This window comes from Leptonotus elevatus, chromosome 13, assembly GCF_054856555.1.
Source record: "Leptonotus elevatus isolate MCC_2025b chromosome 13, RoL_Lele_1.0, whole genome shotgun sequence".
NCBI classification, from domain to species: domain Eukaryota; kingdom Metazoa; phylum Chordata; class Actinopteri; order Syngnathiformes; family Syngnathidae; genus Leptonotus; species Leptonotus elevatus.
In genome coordinates this window covers 16,900,016-16,927,555 of record NC_141251.1, presented here as the reverse complement: position 1 = coordinate 16,927,555, position 27,540 = coordinate 16,900,016, and the positions used below count along the sequence as shown (strand labels likewise).

Sequence of the window (27,540 nt, the reverse complement as noted above, 5' to 3'; positions counted from 1 at the left end):
TGAAAATCTATGCGTGTACTACCCCGCTTAAAACATTGGCGGGGAACTTAAAGCTTATGGGTCACAGAAAACACAAGAGCATTCCAACACCACAAAATGTATTTCTAAAAACATCATAAAACCTTAGAGTACAGTTTGCAGTCTGCACTGTGCACATTATACAACAGTGTATACGTTTTCGGCTTAAGAGTGGTCAAAATTAACTGTTTCAAATGTATATGCAGCATGACATTGCTTTGACTTAAATATGAAAGGAAATTGAGATTTAGTCTTAGAATGCATGTCATGTTAATTAATTTGTTTCACTAAAGCAGGGGTGGGGAGCCATATACGAGCATTAGATTTGGCCCACCATATAATACAAAAATCAAACAAAACATTGGATGAACTGTTAGAAAAAGCATAACACTAACTCACAAATGTTCATAATAACTTGTTTGAATGTTGCCTTACATTTTGCCCTTGAAAGACTTTCTAACAGCTGAATTTGCCACTAATACAAAAAAGGATCCCCAACCCTGTTTTAAACGCTGCTTGTTTGTGCAGAAATCGCTACATGAAGTCCTCCAGGGCATGTGCTCTATAATTTTATATATTTCTGTATTTGGTGCAAGGTTAACATAAGTGCATTTACGTGATAAAAAAGACAAAGGAAAAAATGTTTTTATTATGTAAATTTAATATTTTTCCTGTATGCTTTAATTAATTTTGTATGTGTCACATCTGTGCTGCATGTGAAATGTGTTTAAAAGTAGAAAAAAAATGACACATGTTGTTTGTTGGTAAATAAATAAGTAAATATAGTGTCATTTTGCTTTTTTGTTTTGCTTGTCTTATCTGAAACAGTTTACAGTTGGTACAAAGCACAATTCAATCTAACACAGCCACTTATCATTTTATAACTAAAGTTTTTGTTGTTGTGTGTCTATAATAAGATCGGATAGCACTGGGCAGGTGAGCATGATAAACAAAGGTAAACAGGGAGGATGTCATTCTTCTTCTTTTTTTATTGATTAATGCAAAACATACAACAATAGCCGTTCTTAACAATGACAAGCTAATGACTGGAATAATTGTTGACTATACATAACAAAAGAAAACTAATAAAACAACATGCCAGGGGGGGATAAGTTTACAAAAAAATACCAAAAAGTTTACATAAATTGTATGCCTTGATAGCCTTTTGGTTACTAGAAAACTTAACAGTACATCTTTCCAACAGTTCAAAATCTCAATTTTTTTCAGCAATACATTTACAAATGTCACTCCAAAAGCTTTGGACAAAGCCAAAATAAATGAATCACCGTTTCGATCTCCACAGAACAGAAAGTGCCTTTCTCATCAATATCTTTCTTGAATGTTTTAACAATATGACCATTTGAGGGGTAAAACCTATGAATTATTCTAAAATAAATTTCTCTAATTTTGTTAGTTAACTAATAATGATCGGGTAACAGACAGACTATTTTCCAGTCTATGTGTTCCACATATTTATTCCAGTATGACATCCCATATGGAACCGTCACAACTTCCCTTTTGAACAAAGATCGAATAAGTTTGTTCTTGCCGTTATTGCAGCACAAGCAAATCCTCTCAATTGCAAAGTCAGTCAAAGATGGCAAGGTTAACTGCTTTATAGAAGTGACGTCACCAACGCTCACCCAATCAGCAGATTGCATTTCCAAATCCCACAATGCATTGCCCCACAAACACAAACTGCGGGCGCGAATTCACACCGCATACTTTGTCAAGAGTGGGCGATTCAAAGCTCATTGCCACTGAAAGTAAGTACACCACACGCGTTTAAGGGATAAAAGCATTTATGTTGTGATGTTGATAGTTAATACGATTTAAGCACCCGTGTCAGGATCGTGCAGAACTCGTTAGCCGAAGAGTTAACCCGTGCTAAGAATAGTAATTGTTAGCCACGGCCATTAATATGCCATTTATGACGATTACGTGTTGAACCAGATATATCTCTAAGGTTAAGATTATTGTTGATTATTGTTATTGTTTCTCTTCTTGATTGTCGTCGGTGTCCCTTTTCTACTCTTATTAAGTATCACATTGTGACATCAAGAAACAAAGTATCGGTGAATGAGCAACCTCCTGGTTTACAATTATTTTTACAACCCCAACATGATTGTAGTAAAAACAAAAAGTCTTCTTGCTGTTCAGTTGGTTTTGTCAACGGGAATCTGGAGCAGATGGTGCCAGTAATGACTACAAGCAACAGCAGCAAAGTTCTTAAAGGTAATGCATCCTTAGCACTACCTTGACCCCCACCAAAAATTGCACTGCGCTGCAGCTAATGTCTTAAAATGCATTTTCCAGATGTTGTTGCCTATGTGGATGTTTGGGATTCTGACAAGAGAGCCAACTATTCAAAAACTTTCATTCTGCAGCTACAAGAAATGGGCGCTAAGGTAATGTGAGATTCACTTGAAGTTGCTGAGAGAGGGAGGGAGGGAGAGAGAGAGATAGAGAGAGAGAGAGAGAGAGAGAGAGAGAGAGAGAGATGAGCGGATTCTTGGTCAATATAATTTGTACTTCACTGCATATCATAATTTCTCATACCAGTGTTTCCCACAGATTTGAAATGTACTTGGGTGTGTGGACTTCAATGGGAGGGGGTGGGTGGGGGGCTGCAGGTGTTCTCAGTCCAGTTCTTTGTAAGTGACGGCAAACTAATGTTATATGCGGTATATCTGTTGGCAACACTTTTTTTTGGGATACATTTTTATTAAATTTTCTTGAAATCTACTTGGGTGGTGGCCAATTTACTTGGGTGGCCCACCCAAGTATTAACATGGTGTGGGAATCACTGCATACGGTCAATATCAATCCACATCTGTCATTGATTTTCTTTCAATAGATTCTGCTTGCAGAAAACCTCTATAATCTCAGTTTGTACTGACAAAATTCATAACTTACGTGTTCCAAACAAGCAACACATTTAGTCTTTTTAGTGAGATTCCATCTGTTTAGCAAATGCCGTTGCTGTAAATTTGAGATTAAAACAGAAAAAGCAGAATAATTTTTTTTGATGCACAGAAGATTTTCCGTGCTTTTTCAGCACTGCCACCCGGCGGTCGTTCAGGACTCAAAGAAAGAACTGTAGTTACCGGTACATTCGTAACTGTCAAACTACAGTGCAACTTATGAAATGGAAGAAATGCCCCTGAAGTGGCTGCAATGAGAATTCAACAAAACGTCTCAGGAAAAATCCACTCTAAAAGTCGTACAGTTTGAAACGTCACAGTCGCAGGAGCTCAGATCAGAAAGCATCAAGTGATTTTAAGTCTGGGAAATTTTCTTTGGCTTTTTGGGTATTTTTCTGCAACAAAAGATGGACTGCCTCATAAGGCAACATTAAGGGATTGTCTTTGTGCGTCCTCATATAAAGACTACAGCTGTCCTAATACTTTCGTGCAGTGACCCATTTATGTTGTAAATTATTAAAATTAAGGGACAATTTTTTGAAGTGAAATATACAAAGTACACCACTCCTGTTATCATTTGCCAATACATTTTTAGCAGCAATTACATTTAATTGTACACTTGAATGTCAAAATGTTACTTAAAATGAGTGCAGTTCATAAAGGTAATATGCTGGTGACAGTTGACCATGGAACGAAAGTCTTCAATTTCAATGTCATATACACTGTAGAAGAAATTTTGAAATACATACAAATAAGAGGCCACGACTAATGTGAATGTTTTGTCTCTCAGCATTTTGGCAGTTGTGTTGTAAAATGTACAAACCGTGATCAAGTGATCAATAAGGCCTCACTCATTACAGGTTTCAAAAAAATTCAATAAAAACGTCACGCATGTGGTCTTTTTCAATGGCCGTTCTGCCATATGGGAGAAAGCCAAAAAGAATCATATGAAGCTCGTCTCTGTTCTTTGGATAGGAAGGTATGTACTTTTATTGGCACTAAACTGGTGCAGTTTCTTCAATGTATACATTGATTGTATTGTTTGGAGACATAATGTTGCTGAAATGATGTACAGATGTCATGATGACGGCTTTCTGGTCGATGAAGCATTGTATCCTGCTGTAAATGATGACAATCCGGTGTATAAGAACAGGAAAGTAAGTGAACATACTTTAATAGCTTGTTTCTCTCATTGTAAAGCCATTTCATGTGCAATCATGTTTGTACAATTGTTAACTGATGGCTGGCACAAATAATTTTCTCTCAATCTGTGTTGGCAAAATCAGATTTTCAAATCCTATTCTATTATTTGTATATGTTTCCACTCCCATTTGAATCATTTTATACAAGTATAAGCTTTTGTTTATGAGATTCCCGTCGGTGGTAGAACTCAACCTAATAATGTTTTTCCTCATCTGTCAGGTCTCTCACATATGAAAGTGATTTTTGCGCTCAAATAATTTACGGTACATGTTGTTAAATAGATACATATTGTTGTATATCAAGTCTAAAAAAGAAAAAAAATCCAGGTACATGGGTAAGCTCTGACAGCTTTGAAACTACAAAGTACTACAAGTATGCTATGCATGTAAATGTGGCCAAATAATTGTTTTATCTTTTAGAATAACTGTCAATATCTTGATGTGTTTAAAATACAGAGAACTGTTGCCTCAAACAAGTCTACAAAAAAATCAGGTATGCAGAATTTTCTCCTTCTACATAAAAAAATTGCTATCTTTGCAAAATGTCCTCTTTTACTTGTAGTTGCTTGGACGGTTATTGCCATATAAACATGTATGAAGGGTTATTGAAAGGATGGGATTGTGTTGAACCACTGAGAACAAATTCATAAATATAGTAACATGCAAGTTTCAAAACTGTCAGAGTTTGTGTTGTTAATCTGAACTCCCACATGGCTAGGCTTTATTTTTGTTTTTGTTTTAGGTTTGGGGTGCATATGTAGCAATTAAACAGTATTTGGACTATGTAGTAAAATATTGTAACCAAATAATCCATTTCATACATGGTAGACCTTAGAGATGAGGAAAAATATTGTTAGGTTTTGTTCTGCCCCCAGTGGTGACATCTCAGATTTGGGGGAGCATCGTCACTAGTCTAATACACAGGTACTGCTTTTGATTATTACACTTCATGTCAAGTATAAAATTTCTGCATCAGTTAGACCAACAAGCCAAGTGTTGAATTTGTGTTGATATGTCATGTTTGTTTGAATGGTGAAGCATCGTTGCATGCTGCCCAGAGACCATCCAGTGAGGACACCAGAAAATGACAAACGCATGAAGAAGAAGTTAGAGAAGCTCATGAAAGACATAGCTCCTAAGCAAACAACGGGTAAAAAAATTATAACCATCTGCTTTTTTGACATTTTGACACTTCTGCAAGCTGATTTACTTTATCTTACAAATGTTTCTCCTCCACAGTCACAGATTATTCGTCTCTTTTTTTTAATGAAGAAAGTGACACTGTGTACAGCCCGGTATGTAAAAGGGTAGAATATATGGCAGAGCGGTTGAAAGCCATGAAAGAGAACCATGAAAATATCTCGTCTACAGGTAAATCATGGCACATATGTGAACTGATCATTTCATAACATTTAATCTATTCTGAAAAAAAAATCACTATCATCCACTTTGATTTTTCAGCCTCACAAATGTCTTCGCCATTTTAAGTCAACTGAGCCATAAGCCAACTGAGAAAAAATGTGATTCTTCAAATACATTGATTTAGTATCTTGTCACATGCACTATTTATTTGTGTTGCATCCTTATTTTTTCTGATAGCTTCTAAGAAATAATTCATAGTGGCTGAATTAATCATCATGTTGTGTAATATTTGCTTTTTCACAATGTCTCAGTAGGTGGGTGGCATACAATCTGCTAGTGTGTGAAGTGCTGAAAGATGTCTACAGCCATATTTCACTTGTATATATTTTAAATTAATCTTGCAACATTTGAGCTTTCATTTGTCCCTTCCTGTAGATGAAAATTCTGATGAGGACTCCAGTGCATCTGTTGCTGATCTTGGTCACGCCCCTGACAAAGAACAAAATTGTGAAGAGAGCAACGCTGCTGAGCAGAACAAACTTGACAAACCCTTCAGCGAAGATTCGGAAAAGCCTTGGCTCTCACCCTGCCGTGACGTTTTAAAACACCCGTCCATTAGTCCTTTGAAATTTCCTGAATTGACAATACACGAGGAAGAAGGGAAGATGACAGAAAAGCAGAGGATGGCTTCACTAACAAAATTGCTAAAAGAGAAACCTAAATCTGTGGATGGATCACAAAGTCTAGCGGAGGATGCTTGCAAAAGAAAGCGGAGGTCACAGGTGCATTCCTGCAGTTCTCTTGATAAAATGCTGGAACAGCCAATTGAAAAGTCTGATAAGGGAAGGCCAACAAATTTTCACTGGGCAAAGATAAAGAACCATAATATTCACATGTTGCGTGACACGCGACGTAATAACCAGTTAGAAATACACAGTTTATCCAGCAAATCTAGCAATGTTGCTTCCAGTTCCCCTGATGGAGAAGATGATGTGTTTGACGACTTCTTCTCTTCAGCCAATCATCACAAGAAACCTAAGAGACCTCTCTTACCCGTTCTGCCTGATCTGACAGATCTTGACATCGACTCTGAGTTGGACTATGTCCCAAAGAAAAGAAAACAAAAGAGATGTGAAAGTGCTGCTACAGAAAGTAACAGCTCCAAGAAGAGGAAAGTCGAGAATGGCATTTGCAGTTCGCAGTCTGTTGTAAATATCTGTGCACAAAATAACGTCAAAGAAAATGTGCCTGCTTTTGATCATCCAAATGGTACCGGAACACGGGCTGCTAAACACAGAAGGCAAAGCACTTTAGCATTCGTTGGCACCAGTGAAGTTTTATCAAAGCGTCACAAAACATCTGTCTCTGTTCATCCAGCAAAGCTAACAAAGATGACAACCTTGGAGCTGGAAAATAACTCTGGTCAGTTATCTCACACTTTTCAAAGTAAGTAGCAAGTGGGACCTTGCCATAGAAATTGCCTTAAAACCTTGAAAACATTATATTGTGAATGGCTAACAACAAATATCTTCAACATAATGAACTAACATTCTCATTAAACATATTGAAGTTTTAAAATCCCTGGGTCCCTTTGAATGCATAATTTAATCGATTTAAGTATGCCCATGTCTTTTTCCTAAAGTTTTGGGTGCTTTTCTCACAAGCATTAAGTTGCTTTTTTGCTAAATTGTCAAACAAGTTATTGTAACAATATCTAATATTTTTCACTACAAGCCATTTTCATTGTTAATGTGACTTTAAATGTCAAAATATCTCCCAGAATCAGTTACCCCATGAGTAATATTGTATGTTGTCTTTTAATGGGGCTGATCCACTATGATACGGTGACCAGTTAATTTTTTTTTATAAAGAACATTGTATATAAATGTAACCTATTGTTTTGAAGTGTGGTTGCTCTTTTATGCAGTAGTGTTGTCAAGACAACAGCCACAATGTCTGGCTGGATTGTATTTATTTAATTTTTTTGCTTTGTTATCAATGTAGGCATTGCAAGTGAAAGTACAGCTTCATCAGATTCAACAGAAATCCAGGATGACAACCAGGAGAAGCCCAACGAGCGCCAGTGCTCTTATGTTCAGAAAATCAGCAAAGCAAAGGTAATAACTGAAATGTTGTCTTTTTAAAGCAGATATTCACAATTCTTCACATTTCCAAGAAAATAGAGCAAAGCAGAGTTTAATGCTCCCATTTCTGCCTGATTCACATAATGATGTTAAAATCGGCGTGATTCCCAATTTTTTATTGGACTTGTGAGGGTCACTTGTTGAAATGTATTTATCTTGCAGCCCTAACGTATGACGCAATCATGTCATCCATTGTATTCCTTGATACAAGTAGCTTAGGATGCACACCAGCCATGTTTAGGTAGAGTATTTCCTCGTTACGGCTGCATCTCACCAAGGGGCTTCTGTCTGTCTGGTCTGTGGCCTGTGGGTCTTCCTGTGTTTTACTTTTGTGATGATTGAATATAACTTCCTCATTTGTGAAATGCACCTGGGCTTTGTTTTCTTTATGCCGTAAACCTCAATAATGTTACAGCTGGAAAAAAACAAAAAAACATTACATCCTAGGGATCCAAGGGACAAAATATTAAATGTTTAAAATGTAATCTGATCACAACTAGGAAGCTTTTATGTCTACTCTGTAAAGTTTGTGCTGTAACATAACATAACACAGGGGTTCCTTAGATGTCAAATGTATCATCCAGCTCTTTCTCCCTTTAAAAATGATCTGCTTGTACTGTATACACTGCCAGGGGTGTCGATGTTCTCAAACTCGGTAATGTAACTTTTCCCCTCCATATTTTTCAAGCGTGATTTCATGTTGTAATGGGATTAGCAGTGCAGAAAATTGATGAATAGATGGCTGTCTTGCTGCCATTGACAGCTTGTGCCACAAAGCCATTTGATGGCTTTTTCACAGAACAGCTTCCTCGTCTCTCTTTGAGTTACTTGAATAGCATCATTTTCAAGACGCCAATATGACCTTGTCATTCACTGAGGAAATTCCTTGACTTGTGCTGGTGGGCTCATTATTTGAGACACTCTTCTCTTCCTATACATGAGATCAGCCAGGGATGCCTTTGTGGGATTGTTAGTTTGAAAGTGCTTAGAATGAACCATTATTAATGTCCCTGTTGTGGATCGGCAGCACACATCACAGTACTAGGCAACAGTGGAGTAGCAATTGTGGTGTGTTGGTGATTAATTCTCCCCAGCTTCTTATCAGCATTATTGGGATGTTGGAGCAAGGGCAAGGTCAACAGGTGGGTCGATACCATGCTTTGATTGGCAGGCTGCTCTCGGCCCTTCCAGCTGCGGGACCAGATATCAGAGAACTGTTTGTAACTGCTTTTGATTATTTTATGACGTGAAGAGACCAAATTGTCAGGCCCTCGGGTGACAAGTTCACACTTCAGCTTCAGTGCTTATAATGGTATTCGATGCCTTTTTGTCCACTGTGCTCAATTGTATGTGACAAAGTTATTATAATGCTCAGTCTGGCCTTGTTAGAGAATGATCCTTGTGTCAATGCAAAGTGCAAACTAATGGAACCCACAGCAAATATTTAAAGCGCTGATGATGCTTGATTCTCCTGCCAACTTTGCTACTTAGATTTTTTTTTCACCCCACACATTTATTAACACTTCTATCTGGTTTATGCTGGCATACAGTCACACATACAATATGTGTTTATTGAACATGTAAGTGTAAAATGTCTCACTCATACATTTGCAGTGGCGAGATGCCTGCCGTGGAAATAGAAACATGATGTTTATTCCTCTTGTTTTGCAGTCTGTGCGAACAATGGTCATGACAGCTATGCCCACTGAGTAAGTAGCACTTGAGAATATATTCAAACATGCTCAAGACAAATGTCAACAGTCATTTAAAGCAATGTGCACAAATGATTATCATTTTGCATCTCTCCTAGAAAACAGAACACAGTCATTCAGGTCGTGAAGGCACTGGGTGGCTTTTCTATCGCTGATCTGGTTTGCGAGAGTACAACTCATGTGGTTTCTGGAGAACCCAAGCGGACTGTGAATGTTTTGCTGGGCATTGCTCGTGGCTGCTGGATCCTCTCATTTGAATGGGTGGGTATACTGCTTGTCTGTGCACTAATCACGTCATTATGTTCAGATCACAAGCATGATTGTTTTAAAATGCATTTTCAATGTTCCTGAATAGATTATGTGGTGTTTGGAGCTAAGGCAATGGATTCCGGAGGAACCATATGAACTTTCAGAGCAGTTTCCGGCAGCACAGGTGCGTAGTAATACCAGTTTGGTTTGAGCATTCCAGTCCTGGCTGCTAAGTGCCAGCTGTTTACTCAATAGTAACAAACATACCTGTGTTGGGAATATTGTTGATACTGGTCCATCTGATAAAGAACAAGGCAACAGTCACTGAAATAACTTATTTTCTTTTTAAACTATGGTGTTGATTTAAAAAAACAAAAACAAAAAGGAGGTAATTGTATGATTATTTTCTGCCTTAAAAATGCAAAATATGTTTAGTTTGCTTTAAAAATTTAAGTCCAGGGGCTGCGCTCCACCCATTGCTTGGTAAAATGGGTCATTTCTGGTACGCCAGCACGAAAATGGTGCAGGTCAAGATAAAATACTGAAAACTACAGTAAGATGTTAGAGGAGCAGATAGGCCTAATCATTGTCATCTCCTCCAATGGTAGCTTGTGAAAAGGACTTTAAAAAATAAGTTAAAGCAGCTTTAATTTTCAGTAAATTTGTATTTGTTTAACTTATTACCTTTGTCAGTTTCAGTCTGTCTTTGATGAATGTGTACCAATGATTTTGCCAACGTATGAGGATGACGAGTATCCGCGTCACAGCTTATACACAGTACTAAATTCTATATGACTTGTATTTTAGAATTTAATTACATTTTTTATTCATCCTCCACATAAATAAGCACCCTCTGGGGACAATATGAACTCTAAACACAAAATTTAAATTACAGAACATAAAAATGAGATATAAAAAACATTCAGATCGAATTCAGAAATTCATAGACTTATAATACAATATTTAGCCTGTTGCACATACAATACTTACTGTTTGTGAATTAATTAATGGCCCCAGGTATAAAAAGCATACAACTGGTTAAATGGACAAGTAAAAATATTAACAATGAAAAATAGCTATGCATGTGCTTCTGCTGGTTCTGTCAATTCACATTTTCTGTTATTATAGCTTGAGGCTTTTCTGATCATAACTTCTATTCAACTTGAACTTGAAATGAAACATTTATTTTCTTTCCTGTCTGACAAATACAGTTGTGAATTATTTTGCATTTTACAGCACCTGCTGTTATTAATCATGTTCACAAAACTAAATATTTGTGATGCTCCCACGCTGACGCTCAATCCAATAATTGCTCATAAATGCAAGACGGAGGAAGTCAGTTGGCCGCCTGTTAGTTTTTATTGTCAGCCATCCATTTTCAGTCAGCTTGTTTTTCCTGAAGTATCCTGTGAGAAATGTGGATGTTGCCTCTTCCTGAACTCATGAGTCACTGTCCCCTCCTGCCACAGTGAGCAACGACAGCCTCTTGACATAGACAAATGTCAGCACATTTCTGTCGCAGTGCATTGTACATTTGTGTTGTTTGCAGAACCACATGCATGTCTTCTTTTTAGTCAGTTTGTACAGTGTGGTGGTGTTTCAAGAAATCTATTTTCAGTAGCATAGTTTTGTCTACAATGTTTGCAACTCATTGCTCCCGCCTGCTAAGGTATGCACCCCCACTAAACAGTAGTTTACATTTATACTGTGATAACTACTGTATATGTCCACGATGTACACCCACGCCAAACATTTGAAATACCAAAGGTGATAAATGACCTACAAAACATCATTATACACAAACTAATCTTTGAACATGTACATTATCACAGAAACTCTGTTTTGAGAGCGTTATTCAAATAAACCATTCCATAAATAAAGATGTATTTCTCCCAAAGCAATCCTTATGTGCAATATAAATTCTAGTTGTCTAGCCAATCACATTCAGGTGATGTGATGATGCAACGGACCAAGAAAAATAAATCCTCAAATAATTGTACACATAAATAAAACACAAAATGTACTGTAGTGAATAATTACACCACAAGAAATGTTATCTTAACTGAGATTCTCAGTGTCGTTTGTAGTTAGCTCTACAACAGAGAACAATGTAGAGCAATTAATTATAAATATAAAGAGCCAATTGTTTTTCACCCAATGTTCATGTTCACCACAGCCTCTGTTTCTGGAAAAAGTGTCATTGGCAACCTTGGTTGAAACATTGAACACTGAGTTTGTATCAACATATATTATTAAGCAACTGTACACTTTTACCACACTTTAAATTACAGTGTAATTTCTAATCGCTAAAGTTGTTAATACAGCCCATTTTCATTCATTTTCAGAGATGTGGCCAAACACGACTGAACTGAGCAATCGCGAACAAATTGCAAAACTGGCCACTGTAGCTATATTATAAGCTATTTTATATTCATACAAAGAAAGGAAATGGGAAGGAAATAAAGGAGACATAGCCACCATGCCGCTGTCGGCAACGTTGTGACATTGGCATTAAAATTTCGATTGGCAGCAAAACTACTGGCCGATGGTCTAGTTGCAGAACCCCACACACTGCAACGCGTTTGGCCCCGTCTCGGTTTGCAGCATGCCTTAGTTCGACCGTTTTTGGTTCAGGTCACTAAAAGAGTTAATAAAACCAATTAGTACTTTTCCCTGTTAGTCCTTTCAGGAATGTCGTGAGTTGCTTTGGGCTCCATCTTGTTCAGTGCCCCATTCAAATGGTTAAACTTAGAAGTCTGCTGGCCTAATCATCATTGATGTGGCCTTCAGTGAATATCCTGAGCCCTTCCAGTAGTACCATTTAATGCCATTGAAGCGATTGGAGTTTTGGCCTCGCTGGTAATACATGCCATTTAGATTGGATGGGCCACAAGCATCAAACCACCAACCTAAAACAGAAATACAGAACAAATGTAGCGTACATTCAGTGATGATTCTGATTATAATGAGGAAAGGGTTTCTCATATTAGGTCTAGAAGTATTTGGGCATTGACGTGTAGACTGTTTGCTTTAACTTGAAAAAATACACCAAAATAGGGCATTGGGTAATTAGAACATAATTTTGCTATGCCCCTCAATTTTCAGGTGCTCAAAAGTATTTGGACAAAGTGACATAATCATACTTATTAAAAAAAAAAGTAATCACATTTTTAATACTTGGATGAAAATCCTTAGTGACAGCATCACATTCATCCCAGAAGAAACTTAAAAGCTGCAAACTTTCATGCCAGTTTATGACAGTCATGATAAATATGCAGTAACAAGCCACTATTTATGACTGCATCTTTAAAATCAAATTCACTTTTTGAAATCTTTGAAAGGACCCTTATTGAGGCGTGTGAGTATTGGCAGACCTAGAACATGTAGTCTGTTGTTTGCACTCTGCCATCTTGCTTTTAAAACTTGTCATTTACTTTAGGATTATGCTTGTTTATATAAAGATTTGGTCTTTCATGATGGACAGCTTCATATTGCCAGACTGTTCTCTTTCGTGTCTCCCTCTGTCAGTTGAGTTGTGAATGATATGCATTGAGAGAGTCCCCTGTGAGAGACTCCTCATGGGAAAAAAGGACAGGGTTAGGGTTTTCTTGCTTTTATGCTCACTTGACAGAGCCCTAATGCAGAGACACTGGCAAAAATTCTGGCAGCAGAGTCACTTACAAGGCATTGGAGGGAGGACCTTTAAGCTACAAAAGGAGAAAGAGAAAGCTCTGTTCCCAGGCTCTTTAATGTCAGCGGTTGTAGTTGCTGAATTCCCTCAAGAGTTGATCAGTGATTAACTCTGTCTAATTGTGCTCTTTGGCCTGGCCAGAAGGAACAGGAGTCCTTATAATGTCCTTTCAAGATTTTAGGAAAGTGTCAAGATACATTTAAGAGAGTGGGGAATTAAAAATTCTGACATCTTGCACACTATAATTGTTGCATTTTATCTCATGCTCCATGCAATTGCAAATTACACATTCTATGAGAGTTTCTTACCCCCTGTTGTCAGTTGTGAGCATTTGCAAACACATTTGTCATTGTCTGCATCCTTTGTACTGAAATCACTTCCTGGCTGACCGATACTGCTTATTTTGCCTGCTGTTCCACTGTAGCCTTTAAGGTGTATCCTGTAGAGTGGAAAAGGAAAAATTAAGGAAGTAGAAGAAGGAAGTCAATAACGCTTGTTCCTCAAAATACAACTGACATACCTTCTTATAACAAACACCCACTCAGACTTGAATTGATATCAATGGATTATTTAACGTTGTATTTCTTTCTTTGGTTTAAAAGTCAGACAAACGTGTGTAATGTTACAAACTTGCATATGCACCGTTTTACAGTTAGTGATGAAAATATGTAATACGATAGACCAACCTGATTATAGCTAGATAGACTTGAGGCCCAAATATGGCTTTAACGTCAGGCAGTGCAAATGTTAAACATCTAACGATCTAAAATGTGTATAGTTGTGCTAATACGTCAACGAACTTCTGTAATAGAGCCTTATTTGTAACTTGTCAAATACTTATAAAGCAAACACTTACTATGTGCTCTCTTGTGGATGTCAGAGATTTTTTTTTAAATATAATATATATATATTTTTTAATAGGAGCAATATCCAGTCTGAATCAATTAATAAAGGGGGTAACTAAAAAACAATATGTACTTTGTATAATATATGTCAGTGCTCAACAACCTGAGGCTGTTTTCATAAAGTCTGTTATATAATCAGATTTGAATAATACAATGAAACAATTTGTGTTCAAGTTAGCAGATTTCTGAAGCTGTGTTCTGTTCCTTATTACTTGCCGAGGGCGTAAACAATGTACGACATATAAATGCCATGTAGTATTTGTTGCAGTGATTACCCAGAGTAGTTAATTGGATGTTGTGGACTCCACCTACCTGTAGTTTTGTCCTTCACTATCAAGTGAGAACTGGTCATACTGGGAGAATGCAGAGTTCCCTTCCCAGTCACTCAATTGGATCCTTAGGCTGTAGGAATGTTGACTTGTCAGCCTGGATACAAATTCATTTCCTAACCAAAATTCACCTGAAGGATCTCCAAAACCCTGCACAAAGGCACATAAGCAGTGACTTTAATCAAACTTCAACAAAGGAACTACTTTGAGAAGTTGGAAATAAACCCGTAGCCTAGGCAATATTTTTTTCTCTAGGAGAGTATTTCCACTCCACCGCTCCTTACCTTTTTATACTCTTGCCACGTACGGTGAAAGTCAACACTGCCATCAAAGCGTTTTTGTAGTATTGTCCAGCCACCTGCCTCGGTCTCCATGTCACAGAAAGCCTGTAAACAAAAGTCGGGTGATCAAAAATTCTAAATAAATCAATTTCCATTCCCTGCAAATGTCTTATTATACAATAACTGAACAGTGACATTGTCTTATATTACTTCAAGATAGACACTTACGGTCAATTTCATTGAATGTTAAAAGGTTAAAGTCCAGTATTAAACCCTGAAAAGTACCAGGTATCTAAGGAGATCACAGTTTTAGTTCAAGCATGCACATCATCATGGGGGTTGTCCGGACGTTTTAGTTTCTCTGCTGTTTGAACAGTTAATCCAATGCCGCTATGTGTGCTACTTATGTAAGAAGAGTGAGCAAGTCAAGAGAACTTGTTGCTAAGCACAAGGTTACAAGAAAATGTGTTCCTTTGCAAAAATATGACTTCTCACATTCAAAAAAAAGTATAACTTTGCATTTCAGTTTTACACAACACAAAGAACTCTTTGTACTAGCAGACAGGTATGAAAAGAGAAAGCATACTAGATTAGAGCATGCATATCTTTTTAACAGCCAACATTAAAGTTGTTGACCCTTAGCTCATTATTAAAACAAACAGAACCAATAGAGGATGCCCAGTAATACAGAAGTACAGTATGTGTGTGCCATGCTATTTAAAAACAGGATGTACTAAAATATTGGTTTAATCTGCTTGTCTTGTTTTACTTGGTTGTTAGACTTAACATTGCATATGGGGTTTTCATTTGACAACACAGATGTAATAAAACAGAATGTACTTCACCTTTACCTCCACTGTAGAATTGGGTAAAGTGAGAGTGTAGACCCCATTCTTTGTGCTTCCTGACTTGAAGACAGCAGCACAGTCCATGAATGTGGAGGGAGTATCCTGCATCATGGCAGTTTTTGTCTCTGCAATGTAGGAAAAAGTTTGGTTTGTTTGACAGCACAAACTTGTTAAATTTATATTTCACAACATTGCACCATAAAGTAACGTTCTCACTTTTTATCAATTTATAACCTGCTGCAGATCGTAGAGTATCTCACAAACGTCAGTATCGGTATATCCCTCGCATTTTTCAAAATATTGTATTTATACCAATATATGGGACAACACTGAAAAAATTGACACTTTACTACAATGTAAATTAGTCGTTTGTTGCTTGTTTAACAATGCTTTTTTTTTTTTTTTACTAAGTTAAGGATAATGTTAAAGTAACATTAATCAGTATCAAATCCATGAAGAGATGCTTGCGCCACCTTTAGCAGAAAGTTCATTTCCAACTGTAGTAATAATAATAATGCATCAGATTTATATAGCACTTGCTAACTAAGTGTAAATTTACATTCCTCATCACACAGCCATTAATGTCTAAACCACTGGAAACAAAACTCTAAGTACACCCCTCAAGGAACCCAAAGAGCCGTTTTCCCTCCCTGGTGTCATTTGACTCATTAGTGTTACATTATAGGTCTCTGTTATGATTGAGTTGGAAGTTTGTTAAATTTGGTGTTGTTGCTCTCACACACTCTCTTACTGGTCACTGGAAGTTTAATATGGCGCTTCATGGCCAAAAACTCTATGATGCTCAATTGTTGCTCACCATAAAGATGACCTAAACTAGAAGAAGAGTGCCAACATCATGAAACTGAGCTGCAGCACAATGGCGAAGACCATACAGCAATTTAACAGGACAGATTCCACTCAAAATAAGCCTCGCCATGGTCAACCAAAGAAGTGCACATACTCAAAGTCATATCCAGAGGTTGTCTTTGGAAAATAGGTATATACGTGAAAAAGAGCATGGTGGTGGGAGTGTCATGGTCTGGGGCTGCATGAGTGCTTTAAGCCTAATTTGGCTATTTTCACTTGGGGGCATACTCACTTTTGTTGCCAGCGGTTTAGACACAAATGGTTTTGAATTATTTTGAGTGGGTGGTATATTTACACTGTTTATACAAGCTCTACTTTAACTACAGTGTAGCAAAGTGTTTAGTGTTGCCCCATGACAAATATATATTACATGAATTTGTGGGTTAAGATTATATACAGTACAAGAGTTTTCAGGTACGAGAATGATTGTAGTTGGCCTTGTTTAGTGGCTTGAGTAATTTTTAGCTTAGTGATTGAGATACGATACTTGGTCATGCTGGCAGTCACATTTTTTTGTCAATAAAGTTCTAAAAATCTTGTAGTCTTTTCTTGGTGACCCACCTCGGGCTGCGTCAGTGGAGAAGGTGTGAATTAGGTGGTTCACAGTCTCCAGAAGCTCCTGTTGCTGGTGCTGCAGGACAGTGTTGTTAGATGACACCCTGAGCAGCTGTTGCTCCAGCTCGCCAATGATGGCCGTCTGCCTCTGTATTAGGTTTTGAAGTTGGTCTTTTTCTGTTCGAAGCATCTTCTGCTCCACCTGCCTCTGCTCCTCCAACTCTTTTACTTTCTTCTCCAACAAGCTGAGGTGATAAATAATTTAGGTTTCTCGATGGTGTTGTCTCGTGCTTTGGGTTATGAATGTCAAATATTTCGTCATGTCCTCACCTGTTTTTGTCGTTCAGCTTATTTATGTCATTTGTTTGGACAATAACTTGTTTTTCCAATTTATTTGTCGACAAAGAATTCTCAAGCAGTTGCCGCTCAAGTCGAGTTGTGTGATTAATAACCTAGAAATACAAGAGGATATGAAATAATCAGTCATTTAAACAACCTGATTTTTATTTTTTTTTCAAACAATCCACAGTCCATTTTTTAATGATGAGAAAAGGGGTGTAAATGTGTATGGATCTAAGCAGACCCTCATCTTTCACAAGACACTCTCACAGGAACGTTGTTGCTAATGGTGATGTGCAGATCAAAGTAACTCACTAGTCCCCGAGCGTTAGAAGCCATGCGAGCCACTGGGGAAAGGGTGTGTTATTAGCGACGCATTGGCAAAATACGCGTTGCAAAAATAGGAAATTGTCTCTCAAAAGAACGTATGATGCAAAATAATGTACCATATTGTTTGAAGCTGCTGCATTGGAATATAGTTAAGGTGACTGCGGTCCAACTGGATTCTTAATGCAAAGCTGTTTCTCCCCGTCTAGTGAGAAACACTTCACAAGTTTCATGTTCAGTGTTAGTCTATACTGTGTTCAATACGAGCTTACTTTGCACCTCTAGAGTGAACAAACAGGCATTTGCAAAATGGAAAAATGTGACAGGAAAGCAACTAAATTCCAATGGAACAGATGTACCTTAACTTTGGGAAACTTTCAAAATCCATGTTTCCGCCCCCAAGACGGTGTTCAACTAAATTCTCAGGTTGAGCACCTTGCCTCTAATTTTCCAGTTTGGGGAAACTGAACTCAGCAAAAAGCAGCTTGTTTACGTAGAAACTACTCGTGCTTCTCCAGTGGATCTGTTGATGTGTTTGAACAGACGGATGTCTGATTGTGACAAACTGATATACTCTTTCTGTGGGAATACAAGTGTGCTAATAACAGGAAATGCTCTACTGTTGGCTCACATAAGGTCAATGATGTTAGGCGACAATAATAATAAACTGACGCGACCATTCGTGTTTTTCCGTACATTTGAACATATCTATATCTGTATTTAGTGTTGTGAAATGCAAAATTGACGTTAGGAACCAATGTATGCTTTTATCTGTATTTTAATTTGTTAAAGCATGCAAAGTAATGATATGAATAGATGTAGAATTGCCGTTTTAGTTAGTGTGACAGCAGTACAATCCAACATTTGTGTGCGTATCTTTATAAGCAGTCAGAGTAGTCTCACCTGTGCCTCCACATTGGTCAGTTTCCTTGTTTGCGCTGCAGTTTGACTGAGCAGGTTTGTTCCTATTTCAATCATTGTAGCAGTGTGATTTTGCACCGCATTCTGTTGAATTTGGGCCATATCCTGCTTCATGCTCTCTTGGATGTAATTCTGTAGCTGTGGCACAAAGTAAAGAGGTTGTAGTTAAATGTAGTAAATGTAATTATTTGGGGGAAACAAAATCCAATCCAAACAAAAGCATGCGGGGTAACATTATCTCTTAGGACAAAATAACACGTCTTGCTCAATGGCACCCAGTTGTGCTCAAGACGGGAGGGCGCATCTGCCAAGCAACCAAACCTAATTTCCATATTGGCTACTTTTCCTTTACCTTCCTGTCTCAGAGCCTTGTCCTTCAACCTACAAATGGACTAATTTATTAAATATCAATTCATGAAACAAAATTATAAATAATAAATACTATAGTGTATGTTGTCATGTCATGATCAGTCTCTTCCTTTTAATGCCCATATGAAACACTTTAACCAAATGCTTATTACAATAGTCTTTAGCCTCAAGATGGGAAAAGGTCACTGTTTTAAATTTAACTCGATATGTTCTTATGTACCTTACGGTATTCCAGATTTAGACCAAGACCAATCATTAAGTTATTTCCTGCATGGTGTTCCTGAGTGCCAATCAGGTCACACGACTCGTAAACAGGATGGAAGTGTTGAGTGAGTAGTTACATCCTTCATGACACCATGACGTGTTAAAGCTGGAAGCTCACCTTAGCTGAATATATATTTTTTGTATCTACATGCAATTTGAAAAACAATTTTACAAATGTCTTGAAGCTTCACTTAGTGTGTATTTAATTTGTCATCATCTCCCAGCGGTCGTTCCTTGTGACACATCCACGGTTGATGAGCGGCCTTGTTGTGAGGATGTCTTGTTTACGGCTAATGATCTAATCAGTTGTTTATTCCGCTAGCCTTGGAGTCATCCAGTAAAAAATGGCTGTGTTCCTCAGTCACACACAAAAAAAAACCTGTGACATCACATTTACCCAGCTGTTCATATGCAAAGGCAACTTTTAAGAAAATAATTAGAAGTAATCTTGCTCATTAATTGCTGCATTTACTTATTGAACTCACATTGACACGTACACTAAAACACTTGCATTTGAAATAAATCCATTACTTTGTAGCTTTTCAATGTATTCATTTAAGAAAGGCCTTGCCAACTAAGTGAATTCTTTGTAATTTTCTTTTTTGATAGGCGTTACACTGATATCGTGATTAAAAAGTCATATTCACACTATGAATTAGACTGAGGAAAATATGTATTCATAAAATCCTTCTGTAGAAGTAGCAGCCGGTCTCAGTGGTATACTTCTGCGTGCTCGTGATGGGTGGCGCTCCGATGATTGGTTGAATAATACAGTCAGTGGATAAAACACTGTTTCTTGTTCACAGAAAATCAGTACACTCTATTTGTATGTGTACTCACTTTCTGATTGATTGCCTTTCATTAATAAACTACAAATTTGATTAAAAAATTGTTGTGAATGCCTAGGCCAACTAGGCATTCACGATGATGCTATTTTCAACCGATACGATAAACCAATCATATAGAAAGTGCCGATAACCGATAAGTAAGCCGATAATTGTTTGCAAAATTAAGTTGAATACAAATATACTTTTGAGTCTTATTATAAAGTCTAACATGTACAAATACATTCAAACATTGTGTAAAGCACCATGAAGCTGAATTTTATTGATATCTCTGCTTCAAAGACAACCAGTAACTCATTTTGAGTTTGCCAAAACAAAACAGTCATGTTTTTTTTTAAATGCAACAAAAAACTGCAAGGGTAACATTTTGGGGAGACACAGTAAAGAAAGCGCACACTGGCGACTACCATGTTGCCATGATACATCGTCTGTCAACACGAGGTTGCGCTTATTATGACATCACAAATACGTGACACTAAGTTGATGAGTTGGGCACAATTTGAGCCACAAACACAACAGATGGACCAATGTGGCATGTCTATTATTATCGGCGAATTTCTTTATTATCTGGTTTATCTGTTTGATGTCAAACTGGTCGATAATTGACGATAATTATCGCCCACCGATATTATCGTGCATCCCTAATCCCAACTACAGTTCACATGCCACAGTAAAAACGAAAGCCTGATCAGGGTTTAGCTCTAAATTGTATTGTGGCACATTGTGAACATAGTTAAAGTTGTATAGCTAAATGTTTGGTGAAACCTATATGTAATGCTTATTTTTTTATTTGATGAGTTGCTGAGGTTTACCAGGTTCAAAATAATTCCCTGCTTGAGCTGTTCTTTGGAAAGGATCGTCACTTGCATTTTGTTAGGAGAATGTATTTGTGCACTCAAACTGTGAAGGGCTCTTGTCTGTTTGTCTTTATTAAAGACTCTCTGAAGAGGGAGCGCAAAAAAAGGTCTGCTCTTTTATGCCTCAAGTAATGGCTCGGCAAACTGAAAGGAACATGCATACCCTTCAATTTGACACCTGTTAAGAGTTTTTCATTGCTTTGGAAGCCATCGGGACCTTTTCAAAGAATGAACTGCTGTGCCTTTTGTCAAATGTGTTTCCAACCCAATTCAACACATTTAAAACGTGAATGCTTGTCATAATTTCAGTTATACTTTTCATTCAACACAGCGTTGTTTAGATCTTTTTTTCTAATACATTGTAATTTACAAATAAGTACTGCTCTCGTAAAACAATAGACATTCTTTTTGAATGTTGGTTATATACTGGGATCATTATTGTGTGCTCTAAGGTCATTATCATGTACCTCATCATACTCTTTGAGAGTTTCTAAAGTGGAGATAATTGTACATTACTACAATTATCAAACCCAAGTATTTTCTGAATATTTGTAATACTGTACGCAGATTTGTACTGAGTTTTGACACACAGCTCAAGACAAGATATGTCCATACTCATGGCTGGTATTTAGTATCGATGAACCATAAAAGTTGTTTAAGGGGCGGCATGGCTCAGTGGTAGAGTGGTCGTCTCACATCTGTGAGGTTGTGGGTTCGATCCTCACCCCTGGTGACCATGTCAAAGTGTCCTTGAGCAAGACACTGAACCCCGATTTGCTCCCAGTGGACCTGGCGGTGTCTTGCATGGCAGCAGCCGACCATTACTTTATGTGTGTGTGAATGGGAGGCTTAAATTGTAAAGCGCTTTGGGCACCACATGGTAAGCTATATAAAAACAGTTAATTTACCATTTTAACAAAGTAATCAGGTTTCATTTTCAGCAAAACTGAAGGAACGGGTGCCTTCTTGATCCAAGTACTGATCTCAAGAAGTGCAACAACCAAATTTGAACAAGATCCAAATAACATCAGGACTTGGGGTTCACAAGAAAAATAGCTGTGTGGCAGATAGACTACTATATACCCTAAATATCCGTCGGGTTACTTTGGTTAAGAATATTCTACTGACATTTCACAATTAATAAAACTGGTATGATAATTAAATGACAGAATAGCTGAAACACCTTCCTTTCCGTGTTCGACCTGGATGTGTGCATTTCCGAAAAGGTTTAGCTGAAAATCAGCTTAACTTGTCAAGCATGTTATCTACAAATTCTGTTATAGAATTTGAAATTGTTTAGCTCACAGAATACTCATTTCATCCTATTAAGTACCAAAGCTTCAGTCTCGTTAACCGTTGTCGTGCGCTCTACTTCTCATGGTAGGTGACATAATGGGTAGACAGGAATTTACCTTAAGTAGCCACTGTGTGTTGTTCTCCATGACCATCTCAAGCTGTTCCAGTCTGTGAGCCGACTCGTCATTGTCTGCCGGCCCGTCCTTTTGAACTGGATAATTATAGCTGCTGCTTTGACAGTTCTCCTGCTCAGGCAGCAGAAAGGTGTAGCTGCATGGCCCGTTTTGGATCTGATATTGTCTCTTGCCGACTGTGCTCGACCCAGATCCCCTCCCCATACTGAGACAGACACTTAAAATGAACAAGACGACGTGCAACATTTTCACGAACTTTACTCTTCAGAGTTTGTTGTAAGGCTCCAAAAGTTTTTCTTTCAAACGTTACTTTTCCCAATGGCATCCAACTGTAAATTCTCTTGAAGCTCTGCAGAATCCTTGTTTGACCATTCAATGGGAACAAAAAATCATCAGAAGTGAGAGGATCATCCCCGCAGTTTGCCGGTGCCAGACTGCATGTGTGCGTTTTTCATCAAGGCTCCAGCCACTTGTTTGAGCTGCCCTCGACACCCCCCGATTCGCTAACTGTGACTTTAACCACTCCCACATCCATGTGGCCACTCAGTGAAGCATAGCATCTATTATAATGCACACCGACAACACATAGAGGCAGATGCACAAACTACACATTCTCTACTATATCCTACACAATGCCCACGTGTTTTTCCCTCCACTGGTTAAACAGCTATGCAGGATGCAGCTGTCCACCTCCGGCACTGTGTTATAGTCTCAGTGGCAGCCAACAGTCCATTGAAAAATATTTGCGAGTCCTTCAGAAAACAAGTTTTTTGTGTGTGTGTGTGCGTGTGTGATTTATTTGGTTTGTTTTTAAAAGATGGATTGAAAAATCCCACAGTTTATATTATATCAACAGCTTACTTTTGCATCCTGTACATATGCATACATATTTTGAAAAAGAGAAACTTGTGAAGACTTTAAATTCTTCATGTATTAAAATTTAAATGATTAAGACAAAACATATTTTATGCATTGCAATCTTTGCTCCCCCCCCAAAAATATTAGTTTGTTGGATTTAGTTACAAATCTTTGGGGGGGGGGGGGGGGGGGGTGATTAAAGATGCAAACCTTGCGTGTTTCAATTTTTACCCTTTGAAGTGCACTCATTGATATTCAATCATTCCTTGAGGTATGAGTGACCTACTTAAGACATTTTGAAAAATGGGCTGTTGTTCAGGCTTTTTTTTTTTTGTTGCTTTAACTTGCAAGCCAAAAACATGTGATACGTGCGCTGTCTGATGGCAGTGAACTCAACTCATTTCAGAATACGCAGCAGTCAGTTTCTTCAAAAATTTGTCTTTAAACGGTTTGTCACTTCCAGTCAAAGTTTACCGTCAAATTAAAAAGAAAACAAGGAGTAATTAAAAACAAGCCCATAACTTTGCCTTAAAGTTCGCTAGCTTCATGTTAACACATAATGGGCCATGCTAGAGACGTGCTAACATATAGCATTGGTGTCGCTGTGTTATAACCTTTTCAGCAAATTTACTGAGGAGCTGAGGCTTGCTCTCTACACAGTCTTTCTATATAGCTGTTATACTGCCCCCAGGTGACCAAGGTGCGCACAACAGAAGGAGAAGCACTATGTCTATTAAACTGAAGCAAAAAAAACATGTGGCAAAATCTGTTTAAATTATCTACATTCCATTTAAATATTTCAGTACTGTGTATATTTTTCTCTTGTGCAATATTATATAGTGTTTATATTTTCTTATTAAAACACATTTTTGTGCAGCTCTGTAACTCTTGATGACTTGTTTTAATTTCCAAACAAATTTTCACATAGGAAATAATTAATTCCTTCATTTCCTATACCACTTGCCTCATTAAGGTAGTGGGTAATGGAGCCTATCCCTGCTGAAAAGCGGGGTAGATCTAAGACGGACATAGGGAATAGTATAAAGTGAATTAGAGTATTATTATTTTTTGTTTCAGGGTCATGTAAATGAAAGTGCAATTGATTTTAAAAAAAATACAGCTGTTTAAAGATCGGATGCCAGATATTTACTGAATGTCCTGATGTTATGAAAGACAATATTTTCAGAAATCTTTTTGAACAAGTATGTTTTTCTTTTGTTGTGTTTTTGAAAATGTTTCACACTCGTGTTTACTTTTTACCAGGTGAATCCTCAGGAAAACAAAATCTACGTTTTACCTCAGTTGCACTGTTATTGCTGTTATTTCTTGTGTGAAGTCGCCTGCCTGTGGGCGCTTATGTCTCCATGGGGGACGTAGTGCAAGAAAAACACATGATGATGTTTTGTCCTGTCTGGCAAGAATGTACCTTAATCACATTCTGTATGCTTTTGTTTCAGGAGATTCACCCTTAAATTACTGATAAATTATTAATAAATTGAAAAGTCACTTATTTTTGTTAATCTCTCACACTTGAGATTCACTTTTTCCCTACAAACAACAAAGTCCATCTCAACCTCATTTCTTTCTTTGAGTGGTAAGGTTCACAAATAGATTGACACGTAGCAGAATTGCAGGAAGTCAGCTGTTGTAATATTCTACAGTGAAAGGAAATGCTAAATATTTAAGGCACATTACAACAGAGGAAGAGCGTGTTGTCATTCCCCAAAACAGTGACGTTGCAGGTGTTCATGCTGTTGTTGTGACTTTCGGCTTGTCCCATCAGCGAGTGCCACGGGGGTCTAAATCACTGCAACGAAGACTATTCATATTTCAATCTTGTTTCCAATGATTCTCTCAAATCTTGATTCTGCTAGCATAGTGCACTCCCTTGTGTGAATGTACTGAACACCAAACAGGTGGTTCTTGCTTCTCGTGCAGTGCACTGTGTAGTAAAAATGTGCTGTATATAAGAGTCCATTTGGAAAACGTGGTACAGTGGTCAGCTTGGAGCTGGAAGCTTTTAGGTTCGATTCACGGTCAATGAACCAATTATTTACCATGGCAACGTGGCCCGCATGAATGAGGCAAGATTGCGAAAGCGCCTGGAGTATTAGTTTGTTTGTTTGACAATGCATTGTGCCACTCATAAATGCCAAAATTACATTACATTCACAGAAACAGGCTTTTATTTATTCCTTTTTTTTACTAGTAGAAGAGGCGCAACATACAGGACATCAGCAATAGAAAGATTGAAATCAGAGTTTCCCTTTGTAAGAGATTTAATGCTTGAATTCCCCCCCCCCCATTTATTTCCTGAAAAGTTATAATAAATACTGTAATCTTGCAGGTGTTCAAAGTATGACCTTTGGTCACAACTTGTGACAGCAATGTTCTGCTTTCAATACTTGTCAGTCTTGAGCACAAACAATGCTATTTCCAAGTGCCAAGGTACTGCACAAAACATGTTATTCTTACTCTAACGGTAACACTAATGATGTGTTGTGTGTTTTGTAACAAAGTTTTATTATGTTCCATGTCTTCCTATTATGAGCCCGAATGCTTTCTCAAGCCCGTTTAGTCACACAATAGGAGCCACTTTTGTGTGTTGAGTTGCTCTCCTGCAAAGTACACAATATGGGTTCATGTTAACCTGACCCCTGTCCCTGAACTCCGCGGGTCTATCCTTGATTACTTGGTGTAAAATAAAACCGGTGTGAACATTTACAAAAGGCTAAAAGCTTTAACGCTTGTTTCCTGGCATTCAATCGCAATAGTGCAGATTGTCCCATTCAGTTTAGTAAGTGACCCCTGCTGGATACCAAACAAGCCTGTGGCGACAGCTCAGCGATTCATTCACTAATCCCAGGAATACTTCTTCGAATAAATTCTCAATTTGCTGTCTGTTATCCAGTTGCAACTGAAAACACAAACTTTCTACTCGTAGGTTTTTATTTGTGATTAGAATTAAATGGCAGACCATCCTTGATGGAGAAATATAAGACTGAAAATGTTGTTTTATGACTATCTGTTCCCAGATCTGCCGTCTTCAGAGGCATCTGTCTTCCGGAAGCCACTACAGGCAGAACCTGTTCCAAGACCAGCCACCCATGTTTGTGTCCCAGCATTCCCAGCCCCCTGCAACCAGTTTGGTAGAATTGATCCAGCTGTGTGGGGGGACGGTCTGCAAAACTGTACGTCATGCCGGAATCTGCATAGGGAGGTATAGCGGCAGGACTCCAGTGGGAAGGAGGATCCTGTCTGAGCAGTGGGTGCTTGGTAAGGAGCATTCTGTGCCACTCTTCATTAAATTTACACCTGATGAATCCTACTTAGGAAATTGTGGTTTAATTGTTTTTTTTCCTGTGCTTCCATTTCAGACAGCATCACTCAATTGAAGCAGCTTGATTATGATAATTATGACTTGGCATAAAAGCTGCTCAATATCCTTCCTTGCATGCACGTCTTCAGTTTCTGCTCCTCATCTATCTTTGGAAATTTGCCCTGAAACTGAATATGCAGGATTGTATTTCCTCAAATAGTTGTCCCTCTAGTAAAGGCCAAGTGCATCATTCTTTTAAGACAGATATGAAGTCTATTTTTATTGTAGTTTTTTTAAAATGCTAGACACTAGGGGTGGGAATCTTTGAATGTCTCACGATTTGATTTGATTCCGATTTTTGGGTCTGCTATTCGATTCAGAATACATTTTTGATTAAGAATGATTTTTGATTTTAAATGATTTGATTGACAATGATTTTTTGCTTCAATCTATAGATGTGGAAGGAATTGTAATGATCTACTCCAGTCTGACTCGCTAATGCTAATTAGCGCGCTACTCGCTGCACTTTTATCACTCAAAAGAACGGCTCCACACTGCAAAAAAACTTTTATTGGAATAACTTGATCGTGACTTTTTCCTTCTCTAATGTGGCTACAACTTAACAGTGTAACAGACCGCGTGGAACCACACTGCCCCTAAGTGGCCAAATTGGGTACAACATGAACAGCGCTCCAAATAAAGGCACATACAGACAAAAGCAAGACAGTATAAAATAATTTTAATAAAATCGATTTTGGGACATTTAAAATCGATTCTGAATCGTACTAAATGAGAATCGCGATTCGTATGAGAATCGATTTCTTGGCACACCCCTACTAGACACTGACATTCATTGACGACTGAGCACATTTTTATTTTTTGTTTGGGTTGAGTGAGTTTGATAACTTCATTGTTGCCGAAAGA

General features: G+C 37.8%; 2 protein-coding genes across 4 annotated transcripts; one reads left to right on the top strand and one right to left on the bottom strand.

Annotated features, from left to right (window-relative positions):
- The first annotated feature begins 1,694 nt into the window (after window positions 1-1,694).
- mcph1 (microcephalin 1) lies at window positions 1,695-27,533 on the top strand. 2 transcript variants are annotated; one of them, XM_086092463.1, is made up of 14 exons: window positions 1,695-1,784; window positions 2,179-2,253; window positions 2,335-2,426; window positions 3,803-3,921; window positions 4,018-4,099; window positions 5,183-5,294; window positions 5,384-5,515; window positions 5,942-6,928; window positions 7,511-7,623; window positions 9,322-9,359; window positions 9,461-9,623; window positions 9,718-9,795; window positions 26,333-26,573; window positions 26,675-27,533. In XM_086092463.1, the coding sequence occupies exons 2-14, from the start codon at window positions 2,208-2,210 to the stop codon at window positions 26,725-26,727; spliced, it is 2,256 nt and encodes a 751-aa protein (XP_085948589.1). In that variant the 5' UTR covers window positions 1,695-1,784; window positions 2,179-2,207; the 3' UTR covers window positions 26,728-27,533. The 2 variants fall into 2 exon arrangements, with proteins under 2 accessions (XP_085948589.1, XP_085948587.1); XM_086092461.1 differs by having other exon boundaries at window positions 5,942-6,952; window positions 26,675-27,524.
- On the bottom strand, window positions 10,403-22,912 carry angpt2a (angiopoietin 2a). 2 transcript variants are annotated; one of them, XM_086092916.1, is made up of 9 exons: window positions 22,422-22,912; window positions 18,657-18,812; window positions 17,418-17,539; window positions 17,094-17,332; window positions 15,663-15,790; window positions 14,821-14,922; window positions 14,520-14,686; window positions 13,611-13,741; window positions 10,403-12,520 (listed from the first exon to the last, which is right to left on the bottom strand). In XM_086092916.1, exons 1-9 carry the CDS (start codon window positions 22,683-22,685, stop codon window positions 12,360-12,362), a joined length of 1,470 nt encoding a protein of 489 aa, XP_085949042.1. In that variant the 5' UTR covers window positions 22,686-22,912; the 3' UTR covers window positions 10,403-12,359. The 2 variants fall into 2 exon arrangements, with proteins under 2 accessions (XP_085949042.1, XP_085949043.1); XM_086092917.1 differs by having other exon boundaries at window positions 15,669-15,790; window positions 22,422-22,852.
- Window positions 27,534-27,540: the final 7 nt, after the last annotated feature.